The 14,666-nt window shown below is 41.5% G+C and overlaps 1 protein-coding gene across 1 annotated transcript in view; it reads right to left on the bottom strand.

Moving 5' to 3' along the window:
• The window catches only part of ABCD2 (ATP binding cassette subfamily D member 2), a 46,370-nt gene extending 38,491 nt beyond the window's left edge, over window positions 1-7,879 (bottom strand). The window contains exons 1-3 of the mRNA XM_086746725.1: window positions 6,519-7,879; window positions 5,000-5,180; window positions 550-671 (exon numbers count right to left, since the gene is read on the bottom strand). Of these exons, the coding sequence (XP_086602851.1) occupies window positions 550-671; window positions 5,000-5,180; window positions 6,519-7,457 (1,242 nt within the window). The 5' untranslated portion in view covers window positions 7,458-7,879. The remainder of the gene's footprint in view (window positions 1-549; window positions 672-4,999; window positions 5,181-6,518) is intronic.
• Window positions 7,880-14,666: the final 6,787 nt, after the last annotated feature.

Below are 14,666 nucleotides of genomic sequence, written 5' to 3'. Positions count from 1 at the left end.
ACATCCTATACTTCTAGACTACCTGCTGTCCCAAGGTGGATCTTTGTCCTGCTAAAATTTCTCTACTTTGCAAAATTACTTACAATTTAACAGGTTCACAAGATACTGAAAACAGCCCTACCCTAGGTGGCCAGGAAATAAGTATTCAATTCTCTTTGTGTTTCATATAAAACGTAACACTTTCAACAGAAGAGTCCTAATACATTGGAGGCAGACAGCCTGAATTCAGGTCTGTGCTCCAAACAGAGGAGGAATTTGAACCTTTATCACTCACATTCCAGGAACTTCTATTGCTCTCTGATGGCACCTGAACACAGGTATTAAAAATGACATTTACACATTGCACCATACTGGCAGCTGTGCACTTTAGACTCTTCGTGGACTTAACTCTAAAGATCAAACTATCAGTTCAAAGATCTCCATGGATTTAGTTGCAATAGAATTTGCCATTAAAAATAGCACTTGTATTTTTTTATGTTTTATATTAAATGTAAATTCTGTTTTACTTTTTTTTTCTCTTCTGTTTCATGTATGACAGATGTACAGTACCTCTTTGTACGAAGACATAATCCTTTCAATAGCATCTGCTCCAGAGATCAGCAAGTTTCGTGATGTAGTAAAAGCTTCTGTTCTTTCACTAACCATTGCCTGTTTCTGGCCATCTTCCAACTCTAAAAGTAAAAAATGTTTTCTGTTAAAATACTCTTCTGAAAATTGTCTCTCTAAATCAAATTATTATTAGAATGTGAGCCATTACAGAGCAGCTTTTAAATTAAGAAAAAGTTAACTCTATGAAGACAACCTTTCAAAAAGAACTGGTGAATGTAACGAGCACAGATAGCTTGGTAACAAAGAACAAGTGGGAGGATATGGAATTCATCTTTTTATGCAAAACATCCTATTCTTTTATACTATTTATCTACCTACATATTTTTCCTTTTAATATATCATTATTCAACCTATTTTTTTAAATATGAAAAAAGTGAAACCTAAGCAATTATCTGAAACAGATTTCTAATAGCATTTTTACTACTTTCACAATTATTCATTTTCAGCCTTACCTATTTACTGACTTGATATAAAAGGAAACAGTCATATCGATGGAAATTTGGCAACATTATTATAGTTCCACAAGAAAGCAATAAGCTCTTGTATTACCAAAGGCATGGTTTAAGTAGGACACCTCTCTCTCACAACAGTTTCTTTCTTCATCTAACCCCAGAACAAAGTTGTGATGCTTTGTTTATGACTCTGCATCCTATGAGCAAGAAAACTCTTGCTCCAAAGGAAGGAGTTATCTCAAAAACATGTCGGCAGCAACAGGCAAGGAGAAAACAGCAGCAGAAATTATAGAAGATACATGAGAAATAAATATGTTTACATTTAACAGATTTCCATATACTCTTGCTACCATGTGACCTACAGACTTATACAGCATAGTCAGCTTGCAATGTTTGCTTCTTGGAGGCATCCAGATTTAAAAAGAAGTGGCTCAATATTTTAAGACAGAATGTTGTTTCAGTGTTAAAAAAAAAAAGAAGACAATAACATGTAGTAAACTACTCTTAAAGACTGTTCACATACAAGAATTAGAATTAAAGGTCTCGGGATTTTTCTGCGTCATATAACTTCATATATAATCTTTATATATTACTTAAGTCTGTTGCAGAACAGAGGCTGGATATTATTTTTTTTCTTAAGTTTGCAAAGTTTTTTTTTAAGTTTCTTTTTTATGCTAAGCTGCTGCTAGGCATCAGGCTAGGCAGGGTAATAGATGGAACCACTATGGCAGCTCCCATATTAGCAACTGTTATTAACATCCTCTGTGATGTTTGCAGTGCAGATGGTCAGGAAAATCTAGGAGGAATTCCCTGCAGCTGTGATGTGACTGTACATTTTATGGGCTAAGTCAAGCAATGCAAGAGTATAGCAAACAGTATTATTTTACTTGGTAACTGTCTCACCTCCCTGACAAGATCAAATTCTAGACATGTGGTGTGTACAAATTCATATGCAGTACCAAAGCCAGATGTATCTTTCTGTCTCTATTAGTTAAATATAAATGTTATTTGTTTTGTTTTAATTTACATATCCATAAATGTATCCCTACATAATTACATCTGAATCACTGAAATACACTATGGATAATTTAGGAAAAACTTTTTAAAAATTCTTACATGATAATTTTGCACATATATATATACACGCACACACCATCTCTATGTTACTCCTTCTAGCCTCAGATATTTTTTATAACAATTTTAAATAATTGAGATATGTGTTCAAATTTTTTAGCTTAAATTATACAGCATCAGTACACTGTCCATCAGTTGTATGTAATCTAGCCATCAGACACAATAAGGCATACTTTTAAAATAAAAAAAAAAAAACAGAAAATCTATTGCAAAGGGAGAGATTATAAAACTCTTGCTCACATAGTTCTCACTTGTTTTAAAAAGTCATTTTCACTCCAAGAAGAATAAACTTAGGGGATAGAGAGAACTCAGTTAATTCATTAGTAAAAACTGAACTGAAATTTGCTTCTTCTCAGAGAAACAATTTTTGCTGATTTTGGAATTATAGCGCAAGCAGCCCATGCTACGTAGAACCACCAAAATTAAGTAATTTAGGAATCAAGTATGCTTTAACTACACTAATGCAGCATTCCTCCTGTATGTAAATGCACCATTTACTGGGGCTGCTTCCAGCACCCAGGCTAGCTCATCCAGCAAGAGTTCAGAGATCCCTACAAACCGCTGCATCAGCCATTTTAGGCATACTTCTAGGGGTACTCGAAAAACTAAAATTATCTAGAATTTATGAGCATTTCACTATTCCAAAACACAAGCTCTTATATTACATGCCTAACCCACCAAGATTACTCTTCTTGAACTTTTAATCCAAAACATTTTTCGCATGGCTGGCCTGCTGTGTTTGAAGAAATGGTGCATTGTAATGGGGAAGACAGGCTGTCTCTGCTTCATACAGAATCTAACATTCCCCTTTTCATCTTCATTTATGTAATTGATAGTCATATGTGTTTCATAAACAAAGATAAATGTTCACTGTGTCTAGAGAAATCAGTCTTGCTTTCAAAAATACTTACTTTCAAGAAACTGATGAAAGACATGACATTTGGAACACCAATTGTTCAATACAAAAAGAATGAGAAATGCTATCAAATGGGAATCTTGGCTATGCCAGTTTATTTCTTCCCTGAAATATGTAACAGAATTAGCAAATTTCAGTCAGAAATATCACTGTCATAGAAGATTCTTTTTTCCTTTTTATTGCAGGATTTTTTTAAAGCTTTCTGTTTCCCCCCCCTGAAGAAGTGTACCCAATCTACTGCTTTACACTCAGGTCTGGTCATGATACCAGTTCTGTGCCTATCCCTGATTGTGGTGATTTATCCTAAAGTAATAAATCCACTATCTGTTCCTCCAGATATGAACAAACTTGCATCTGAACTGCTGAGGCACAAAGCACTGTTTTCCCAAGCAGGTTAAGTTCAATGGTTAAGTTCAGGTCTGCTTGGTTCTCTGAACACCTGTTATACTTTGAACGAGTCTTGACAGTGTTGATTTGTCAGTATTATGTTTGCAATCCATCACTATGATATGCCTGAGGTCTCCATAATAAGCCCTGCACTTTAACATTTTATGTTGCTGGTGGCAAATATTCTTCCACTTTACAACATGAGCCATTGCTGCTTTTCTCCCACACTTGAAAAGTATTTATAAAAAGAATACTCATGAGTAACAGGAATATTATTTAGTTTAGCATGAATATGAGTCTTTTTTTTTTATTCATGCTGTAATACCAAGGAGATACTTACAATGTGTGGTTAAATTATCTTTTTCTTCACTGTACTCATTCCCGTCTTAGCAGGAAGACTCTTACCACTTTTATGTTGCGCTGATAACCTTCACTGTGAGGTGAAGTGGCTTTGTACAAATTCTTCTGTTTGGAATAGAACCTCCTGATATTTTTGAAGCTGTTACCAGGATGCCAGCCAGGGTCCTGATATAGTGCCCTCCTAAGCCACGTGATGGGCAGCAGCTCAGACAGATGAACACCCAGCCCCGTGCCAACACAATTGCAAGTAAGATAAATCATGTAGGGGCTGGACAAAGTCATCCCACAAGTCAAACCAAGCTTGTCCAGTTGGACAGCCCTGATTTGGAATATAGCTACCAAGACCTGCATGGAAAGTAATTCACTCATTCCTGATCAAATGTACCCAACTTAGAACTGACTGTTCTGCAGACGTAGGACCTGTGCTTAAAGAATCCTATGGAATTTGTAATATATTCTATGGTTCTAATTGTGCATAAGGAAGCCTGTTGAAGCAAACTTCCCCATTTGACTTTCACTACCCTTCTTCAATTACATTTCTTCCTGCTCTCTCTCTTTTTTTTTTTAATAACATCTGCAATAACAACACTACTTGAGTCTCATTTCACTTCCTGGAAAGTTATGATAGAATGTCAAAAAAATGGTACCATCCAAGCCTGGAATCTGAATTTCACCTGCTTTTCTCCCTGGGAGTCAGGAAAAAACAGTGGTTCCTAACATGTCAACACATAAAAGAATAATTACCTATAATTACACTATGGTTTATGGAAGGATGAGATAAGCACTCTAGGAAAGTTCATGGTCTCATTCTGTAAAGGAGCAGGAGATGTTGCAAAAATCAGTTCGCCATCCCTACAGTGGCTAGCACATAAGGATTGCAACTATTATTATAATCTTATGTGACACGAGGATTCTCCAAGTACTGAATTTATGCTGTTTATCAGGCTTATGTTCAAAGCTGGATCTCTTGCCTTGCTCTTTCCTCAGCTGACTTGCTATGCTTGAAAGTTACACACAAGACACAGACATTTTAGCTAAGTCTTGAATAATAGATAGATATCAATGGCATTCAGGGGAAGTACAGCTTTTGAGGATGTCACTTTGAAAAAACATTTAGAAATGAAGTTAAAAATGGTATTACCGCCATCTGCAAATCCTGTTGCGGTGATGATGGGCACAGCGACCATAATCATACCACAGCTACTCCAGACATACTTCATCAGGAACTGCTCTATCATGATGTACCATAAACGTTTGGACAAAATTAGATTCATTTGATCTGCCAAAGCCTTGTAGCTTTTTTGCAGTTGTTTCATTTCTACCTACAGTTAAAAAATACAATATTTATACAATGCAAACATCATACAAGATACGTTCACAAACATGCATGAAATAATTGGGTATCCAGAGTTGTGACCTCTGAGTCACATCTGCTGTGTGGTACTTTATTTTCACAGTGCTGCAGTCTCACAGCAAAAGTACACAGCTTTATGGAATTCACTGGACTTAATTCTTATTTACAACATCGTTCCTCGATAGCACGTTGGCAGGTTTTCAGCTCTTTTAAGTTCTCTGATACATACAAGAACAACATACAAGGCAGTCACAACAGCTGATTCTAACAACCAAAATAAGATTGATTCCACATCCTTTTAATAAAGCTGCAGCTGTAGAGTTTCACAGCAACTGAAACTCCTTATGTTGGAAAGCATTTGGGGATCGATTATCTCCAATGACTTAGTTGCAGAGCTGATGCCTGAAATGCAGTGCTGCTTGGTTTTCCAAGCAGTCTGGAGGAAGAGAGAACAAGTCAAAGACAGTTGCAAGTCAGTATGATACAACACATTCAGTTCAAGGCGGTACATGTGGGAACTGAAAAAAATGTTTAATTTAGCTGCACTTAAAACACTACCATAGGCAGCTTTTGAGAACGATTGCTTCTAGCAAAATAAACCATTTACGTTATACAATCATTGCTTGGACTGAAAGAGCAATACTTCAGGCTGGTTTCCAGGTTTAATTTTCACCTTATATGGAACAACTGTTTTTTCCAAATCATGTTTGAAAGGTGTTACAGCAAGAATTCACTTCTAATAAAAATATGAAGAGTTCCTTAATAAGGTGGCTTTAAAACAAGCCATTAGTTTATGTAACTGTTACTGAAGTACTGTACGTAAGCTATTTTCAGACTCTGATGACTACATCTTTGCTTAGCTATGTAAAAGAGTGTCAAAGGTTGTAGCGCTCTCTGTGCTACCACCAAGTTTTCCCCTAGACTTTCTGCTGTGCCCTGGTTGCTATTTCTGCAGCATTAAATCTGGTAGCTCACAAACATGGGTGAAAAAAAAAAAAAAGCCTGGAAAAGTTAAGCGGAATGGGCTTGGGTGGGGGAAAAACAGGAACGGAGATTAGCTTTCTAGAAAAGCATAGGATCCAGCTGCAAAACAGGAACACTGTCAGAGCACAAGGGAACTACGGTCTGCTCTCCCCAGATACCGCCTGTGAGACGGCATTTTCCTAGGAAACGGGAAGTGCTAGCTGTAAACAGGCTTAAATGTCAGAAGGACCCAAAGCGGTCGGGGAGGGCAGCAGGGGAAGCACGGATCAGCTCTGGCACTGCAGGAGCGACCCCAACACCCTCCAATTTTTCTCCTCCTTACCTTGTGCCCTCGGTAAAAGGCGATCTCTTCCACATTTGCAATGATGCGTGAATGCATGAAGCGCAGATAGCCCTTCTTGTGTGCCTCCTCAGCCACCAGCTTGCCAAACTTGGGCGAGCAGGCTTTGAGCACACGGGCTGTAGCGTAAACGACCAGCCCAGCCAGGAGCGTGGGCCCGATGGGGTTGGCCCCCCGGGACCGCGCCGTGCGGATGAGGGTGTAGGAGGTGAGCACGACATCCAGGATGGGCTTGGTGAGGTTGGAGTAGAGGTGCGCCACAGACTGTGAGAACATCATGATGTCCTCAGTAAGGGACTGGTCAGGGTTGGCCAGCCGCCCGTCCATGCTGATCACCCTGTAGTAAGTCTGGTTGGCAAAGTAGGTCTCATAGGCGTGATTCACCAGGCGTGTGCGGAAAGCGAGGGCCAGCTTGCACTCCAGGTACCGTATGGTGCTGTTCACGAAAGTGGCCGGGATTGCAATCATCAGCCATTTGATTAATTTGAAGACAAAGCTCCTGGGCTTTTTTTCCACGATACTCTTCACAATCTTCCCATCGAGGGCGGCCACATAGATGGAGAGGAAGGTCCTGGAAACCAGAGCCACCGAGTGGAGGCAGAGCAAGCCCAGCTCGGCGCTCACCAGCTTCGGGAAGAACAGCTTCCGAAGTTCCAGCAGCTGCTTGAAAAATTCCGCGTTGACGGCCGGGGAGCCTCTGCCCCGGCTGCCGGCGCGGTGCTGCGCCTCCCGCTCCCCTCCAGCCTGGCCGCCGGCGTCCTGCGAGCCGCCCTTGCTGCCCGCCCGCTGCAGGCGCCGCCGGATGACGGGACAGAGGATCCTGAGCCCGTACGCGGCGGCCAGCAGGCAGGCAGCCCTCTTCGCCGCGCCCGCCCTGCTCCATTGCGCCCGCCGGGCCGCCGCACGCAGCATGTGGGTCATCCCGCCCCGCCGCAGGCACCGCTTGGCGCCGCTCCTTAGCGGGGCCGGCTCATGCCTAGCGGGAAGCTCGGCCTCGCCGGGTCTTCATCGGGCCGCCGGGCTCCCCGGCTCGCCGCCGGCCGCCCTGCCCTGACAGCCACCGAACGAGCGCTACCTCCCAGGGGTGATGGTCGCCTTCAAAGCGCGGCGCGTTGCACAACGCAACCCGGCGCCGCGCAGCCCGCCCCGCCGACCACCATTGGCTGCGCCGTGCGGGGCGGCACCGGCAGCGGCCCGGCTCTCCCCGCACCACGGCCCCGGCCGCTCGCTGACGGCCCGGCCGCCGCAGCAGCGGTGCGAGCGCCCCGGCGCTCAGCCTGCCTGACAGCAGGTGCCCCGGTGCTCGGCCCCAGCCGCACCGTTGATTCCCCCGGAGCTCGGCCCAGTAGCGCCCTAGCTCGCCGCCGGCAGCGGCCGCCCCTTTCCTTCCGCCTCGCCCTGCGGAGCAGGCACCGCCTCCGGCCCCGGCCCCGCCAGCGCCGCGGGGGAGGGGACGGGGGACGGCGACGACGGGGAAAAGTCGGGGCCTGCGGCTGCCCTGGCGGCGGCGAGCAGTGCGTCACCCCCGGGGCTCGCCCAAGCCCTCCCCCGGGTCGGCGGGGCTGTAACGGCGCTGCGGGGGGTGGGGGGCGGGGGGCGGCCGGCGCGGGGTGGCCGGGGGCCGCGGGTCGGCCGCGGGTCGGAGACCTGGGCGGGCAGCGCGGCGCCTGCGGGGCCGCGCTTTCAAAACACGGGTGATTTGTTTCCTGTCTCTCGGCAAAAGGAAACCGGTATTGTGCTGTTGCGGCGTTACGAGACAAAAACAACCCCGACCGATTCGCAGGGTCCCTGCGCCAGAACCAGGCTGAATTCGCACGAAGGAATTAGCATTTGTCTTGCTGCTGTATTTTTCTCTCTCCTTAATTCCTTATTCTTGCTTCTTCACTTGTTTGGGAAAAGTACTGTATTTGAAATTGCAGGCGGGAAGATCAGATTACTTAGAAAATACTTTGGGTCCTTTCACACTGTGAAAATTAAGTAATAAGGTAACCTGGTATATGGTAAAGCATTCATTTAGGATGTGTGTTAAAAGCAGATTTGAAAAATCTGCTCCTAGGCATTTAGAGGAGTGCTGAGGAGTCCAGCCTTCCCCTAGAACAGGAGAGTGAGGCTGCCGACCTCGCAGTGCCTCGGCGTGCGCAGAGTTAAATCAAGTCACACTACTGTTACAAAACAGCTTTCTTTGGGCAGAGTGCGATGGTGGTGTTTAGGCAGCAACACAGGCTTCAGCGTGAAAAAAAATAATATCTTTGATTTGAGAGCTTTGCTTTTAAAAATCTGGCACCACTTACCAAAACACCCAGGTGCCTTCCAAAAAGCCCAGTAAGCCAAGACCAGCAGGGCAGGACCAAATAAGATGTATTTCTCACTTCTTCCACCATGGGCTGGACAGTTGTGGGGAGAAGATATGGGGTAATCTTGGAGCTTATTAGACTTACTACCAGTGAAGACAGAATAGAGATCTGGGTAGAGATCCTTCTAGCTTTTTGTTTGTTTGTTTTTTAATATACAACTCAAAATCTATGAAAATGTTGTCAAAATCTAACCTAGAGCAGTACAGCTAACTTTTAGTTACTAGGTAGGCCTGGTTTCACTGCAGATTATTTTGTCAGTAAAATAAAAAGGTTTTTTTAGGCCACAAAGGCACTATTGAGATACACTGGCTAAGAAATTGCTTTGCTTAGGGTTTGTTATTTTTTTTAATCATGGTCTGCAGTTAGATGCTTCCCATTCTGGCTTGTGTGTTTCACAGCATACTCTTAGATTTTGCCAAACCACAGTTATTTGCAATATTCCATTACTCTAGCATTTTCTTACCAAGCAGAAAGTTCACAGATCTGTTTCGGTTCTGCATATCTGCTGACCTTTCACTTCACAAGATGCTGGAGGACTGAAGCTTTTGATGATGTGGTGGTAAGTGCAGACGTACACCCCACAGTCAGATCTGTGGGAACATTTAAATAAAGCAAATCTGACCGTGCAGTGTTTCAGTCAATGAAAGCAATGTTTTTTCTTCTTTTGAAAGTATGGAGGAAAGCTTAAACTGTTGTTTTAAATACACCATGTCTTCTGTTCTTGCTGCCTTGAGAGTTTTGCTTTGCCACAGTCCCGCTTTCTAATCTGTACACAAGCTCCTCTTTGTGGAACATGGCCTTAGGTGGTAGATTTTTTTTTTTAGTGCTGAAGGCAGCAATTCTACTACATTTAGTCATAATAAAATTTCTCAATATTACTGGAAGAATAATTACCACAGCTGCAGTAATAGTGATGCAGTGTTCAGTGCTCTGTTGTCTCCACAATTTCTGCTGACTTTATTAAAATAAACTTTTGAAGATAAGTGCAATCAAATAAGTTCAAGTAACTGAGGCTGTGGAGTCAGGGGGCTGTTGATACTAGAACCAGAATATTTTGGGGTTTATCCTCTCTGAATGGGAAACAGATTTTTTTTTTTTTTTTTTTTTTTTTTTTTGTAGTGCCAAGTGATTGTTTTTAAGTCATATGGTTAATTTTCCTCAAACACATTGAGGTAACTTGTGTGCATTTTCAGAGTATGGGAACCAGTAACTGAGGAGGAAGAGTGAGAGGGGCTTATCCTATCTTTATAATTATTTAATATTATTTAATATTATTATAAATTAATATTATATTATTTAATATTATTTTTTACTATTTTAATCAATATTCTGGCATAACAATGTCATAATTCTGCTCCAAATGACAAAAATAAAATTATTATCCAAACAGTGCTTCTCTGATGACTGAAGTAACAAAATCACTGTCTATAGAAATGATTTGTCCTTGGATACAAACACAAAGCAGAATCAGGCTGACTAAACTCCACAAATGTTTGAACATATAGGAACTCGAGTGTAAGCATGGCAACAGTGATGCCTCTTTTTTTTTCCTCTTCTTTTTTATGCCCACTGGCTCCCACTCCAGTGCTTCATCCTTGCACAACTTTGTGACTGCGATGGAGACAGCGGAATTAGAACGTGCAGGTTCTTATGTAAGAGTTATCAGTCAGCGTTACTCAATGATCATTTTAAAAAAGCTTTTGATTTAATGTGTGAAAAAATAAAATGTGCAGGGTTTGAAGCAAAAGGCTGTGTACCTGATGCCTTATATGCTCCTAACACTGACTCCAAAGGCTGTAACATCAGTCTTTGCAGAAAACTAGAATTTCCTCACTGCTTACAGTTATTGACTGTGCCATAAAGACATACAAAATAAAAAATAAAGGTACTGAAAAATAGATGTAAATCATGCCTTTTGTATCACTGCTGTTTGGAATATTTAACATTTAAATACAGTTATGTAATGCATAAAGTACGTAACTTTATATGTGGATGAAGTATATGTGAAATATGTAAAATGTGAATCTATACAGTGCCCATTGTTTTCAGGTACATGCTAATACTGAACTGTAAGTAATTTCTAAAATATGTGCTGTAGTATGATGAGCTAGGAGTTTCTAATTTTTTCTTTTTGATTTTGAGCTGTAGGTTTGCAGACTGGTGTGGGAATAGTATGCCTCAATTTGAGCCAAATTCAACCAAGGACAATCATACAAATCCTTATTCAAGTAGATACCTTACTCTGAAGTGTTTCCAAAGTTTCTGTTGACTTTAATGTAATCACGTAAGTACAGAAATACACCCACAGAATTAGTTTGCAATATCAAGGCAAACCAATGCCAAATTAGACCTTTTCATCAGAAAAGAGTGATAAGGTATCTGACCTTTGATTTCAAATTCATAGCAGCAGAAATTGTCTGCTTCCTCTGCCTGGTTTAGAGAAGCTATTGGCTGTCATCATACCCCTCAGCAGAACAGCCAGATGCTGTGATTCGTTTAGGATCTGGAGATCTAAGCCAAGCAAGAAGCTTCAGTTTTAAAGTGACAGATGTGGATGCTTGTTGAAGAAGCGTCACTGTGGTGAGCCTGGCCTGATCCTGCCGAGGAGTTGGTTCAAACTGTTTTGGTCCTAATGAGGCTGAATGGTACCCAGAGTAGGCAGAGGGGTGTTATGGCGAGAGGGTAGAGAAGAGAGGGGAAATGATAAGGTTCTGGTCTGTTGTTTGACTCCAGAGTGTAGGCACTACAAAGACGGTGTGAGTGCGGGGTATTCCTTTGCCAGTAGACCTCTTCCCCTTGTTCTGTCTCCAGGGAGATACAAGATAACTTGTAGGTTATGAGAATTAATTCGTAAGGGATTTGAGTAATCTGGCTGACAGTACAATCAATAGCAGATGGATCACAAACAGTTGTGACTTCTGAGAACAGTGTGATTCTGGCTCTAGAAGGACATGTAAACAAGTTGTTTTCTCTTTACAGAGAGGGAAAAGGCCAAGGACAGAAAAGGTCAGTGTCAGCTGCGCCAACCACAGTGAACTGCTGACTAATGAGCTCAGACAAAGAATTACATTTTTAATATTTAGGCTTTAATACTTTAAAAGTTTCATATCTGGATTTTTAAGACATATATCTTGTTAAATTTATTTCTTATTTAATGCAGAAAACTCAAATGAACCCATCAATTCCAGAAAAATAGAATTATGGGAAGCATGCGTCTATTTTATGCCTTCAGAATTCTTAAATGTGTCTTGGTTTTTGCTTTAAATCTGGAAGAGTGTTTGTTCTCAGATCATCCAAAGAAAATTATTTAAAATTTCTTTACTAATCCTTCTCTCAGTTGCATTGTAAACACTTTAAAAAGCTACATACCAAATGCAGTAACAGAGATAAAAGTGGTAAAATTATGTAGCTGGTATCGATTAGCAATGGTTATATTGGCACTGCCAGCAGCAGTGCTCTAGTCTGCAAACGTGCAGGCAGGAATAAATCCACAAAAATAATCTGTCCTCCTCAAGCACCCCAAACACAGATCTGCTGCCGTCCTTTCATCATCTCTCAAGAATTTATTTGTGGGGTTGCAGCTAGCAGGTATGGCAACAAAAAGATTGTTTACGGCAATCTATTAGTTAACTCTTATTTGGGAGATTTCTGAATATTAAGAATAAGCAAACTGTTTCAGGCCTGTGCTCCACTGAGCACAGTATTCTCACTCTAACAGCCGATCTAAGCAGAAACCCAAGGAAGAATAAGATTAGAATTACATATGATGCTACCTCCCCTGCTGTACCTTTGTAGTCTCCCAGCCTCTGGCCATTTTCAGATGTAAGAATTCAATGACACTGAGAGGTTTTTCTATGAAATATTCCGCTCTTACAAGTGCTTGTCCAGTCTCTCTTGAACTCATGTTAACTCTTACATGAATAATAACATCCTTTGGCAAACAGTTCCTCAGATCTTCTACCCTGTACGTGAAAAACCACTCTTTTCTGCTTGTTTTGACCCTGGCTCCCTACTATCTAGCCTTTGGACTAATGGCATCGTCCCTTTCCATTTATGCTCGCTCCTAACTTCTTCAAGCCTAATGTAATGAATACAGCTCAGCAAGGAGTGCGTGTCAGGAGAAACAACCACAAAAGGTGATCTATTGTTGCACTGTTTCCAACACGGCAGAGGCAAAATTGATCTTCTGTTGAATGCGTGGGGAGTCATTGGTTTCAGTGTATGTTGTAGGTGTTTAAACTGGGGTTTCATACCAAATGAATACTACTCATCTCATAAGGCAATTTACTGTCATTTGTCTAATCTAATGCTGATACCTTGTACACAAATGTAAGGAAGCCCACTCTGGTTTTCTTTAGGCGTTTGGCTGAAGATTAGTGTTTTGTGCTGAAATACGAAAATCCTCGACCTTTCTGCAGTTGCTGGAATTCTTTGAACTAATGCCTTTAGAGTAAATCCAAAAAGGCCTCTGCCCTTTAGAGGTGAATGGGGGAGGACTTTTCGTTAAATCAGTTGAAAGAGAGTTCTGTCTTTCAAGAGGAACTACTTTTTAAAGGGGAAACTTTGTTCTTAAAACCAGTTTTGTCTTCTGTTTCAAACCCGCTCAGACTCTGTAATGACTTTGCAATATCACAGCCATCTTTTAAAAATAACTCTTTTAGGGCAAAACCACCATGCAGGTTAGTATAAAACACAAGGACAGTATTGCTTTCTTTCTCCATAAGCTGGTCTCTCAAGGGGGGGAACAGGCAGAGGAGCACTGACTGGGAGAAGATCATGCAACTCTGTAAACAAAGCCAAAGCACTGTGTTTGCCAAACAAAAGCTTTCACTTGGAACAGACTCAGTTTTTTTCAGTCGTGTATTCCTAGCATTAGATAATTAGGTCAATATTTAGGCATCTAAATAAGTGTATCCTGGCGTTTAAAAGTACCAGAAATTTCCACCCTGGATAGAGGATTCAAAGGTATTTCTTTTACTCCGCATCTTTTATGTGGTTATCTACAGATGGATTAAGTTACCTAATGCTAGATATCAAGATCAAACATTTTGGGCAAAAATCAAAGTTAAAATATGTTAAATTAACGCAAAAAAAAATATCAGTAATTATGTAAAATATTTAAACCCAACTGTGAGAATCCTCAGGGTTTTTTGTTTTTTTTTTTTTCTCACTACACATTCATCTGTTTAATAATCCCTTCCTTTGTTAGAATGAACGTTAGAGGATGACACTTGCTGGGAAGTGGAAGATTCATTAAGAAACATGGAATCATTTGCAGTTAGTTCTAAGAAATTACTTGGAAATGCATCTTCTTTCTCTTTTTCTCTCACTGTCTCCAGTGAGCACAAGATTTTACATAAGCAGTGCCTGTTCACTTGATGGAAAGACTGTCCTGCTTAGGGAAAGAAGAATGTTCAAATCTTCAGGGTACATTAATGCTGCAGATGGTGGTGCACACGTTCACTTCATGCAGTTTCAGTTACCTAACTTAGCTCTTCCTCTCTGGGTGTTGGGACGTAGACTAAGAGCCTAAATTAGGTGTTCTGAGTCACTCATCAGAAGAACCCCCTCTCTCTTATTTGATTGTATAGGAGTTCTGTGAGGACTTACTCAAAGCTGGGTGCCAAAAGTTGCATGGCCAACATTTCAACCCAGCCTTCCTGGAGAAATGCAGATCTACATCAGATAGATAGTGCACTGCTTTGAACTACTTTGCTACGTCACTTTTATCTAGAGCTGATCTGATAATGAAGCAGCCTGTTGGAGGGGAAAACTC

Source organism: Chlamydotis macqueenii, chromosome 1 (genome assembly GCF_036417535.1).
Source record: "Chlamydotis macqueenii isolate bChlMac1 chromosome 1, bChlMac1.mat, whole genome shotgun sequence".
In the NCBI taxonomy this organism is placed as follows: domain Eukaryota; kingdom Metazoa; phylum Chordata; class Aves; order Otidiformes; family Otididae; genus Chlamydotis; species Chlamydotis macqueenii.
This window is presented reverse-complemented; position numbering and strand designations above follow the sequence as displayed.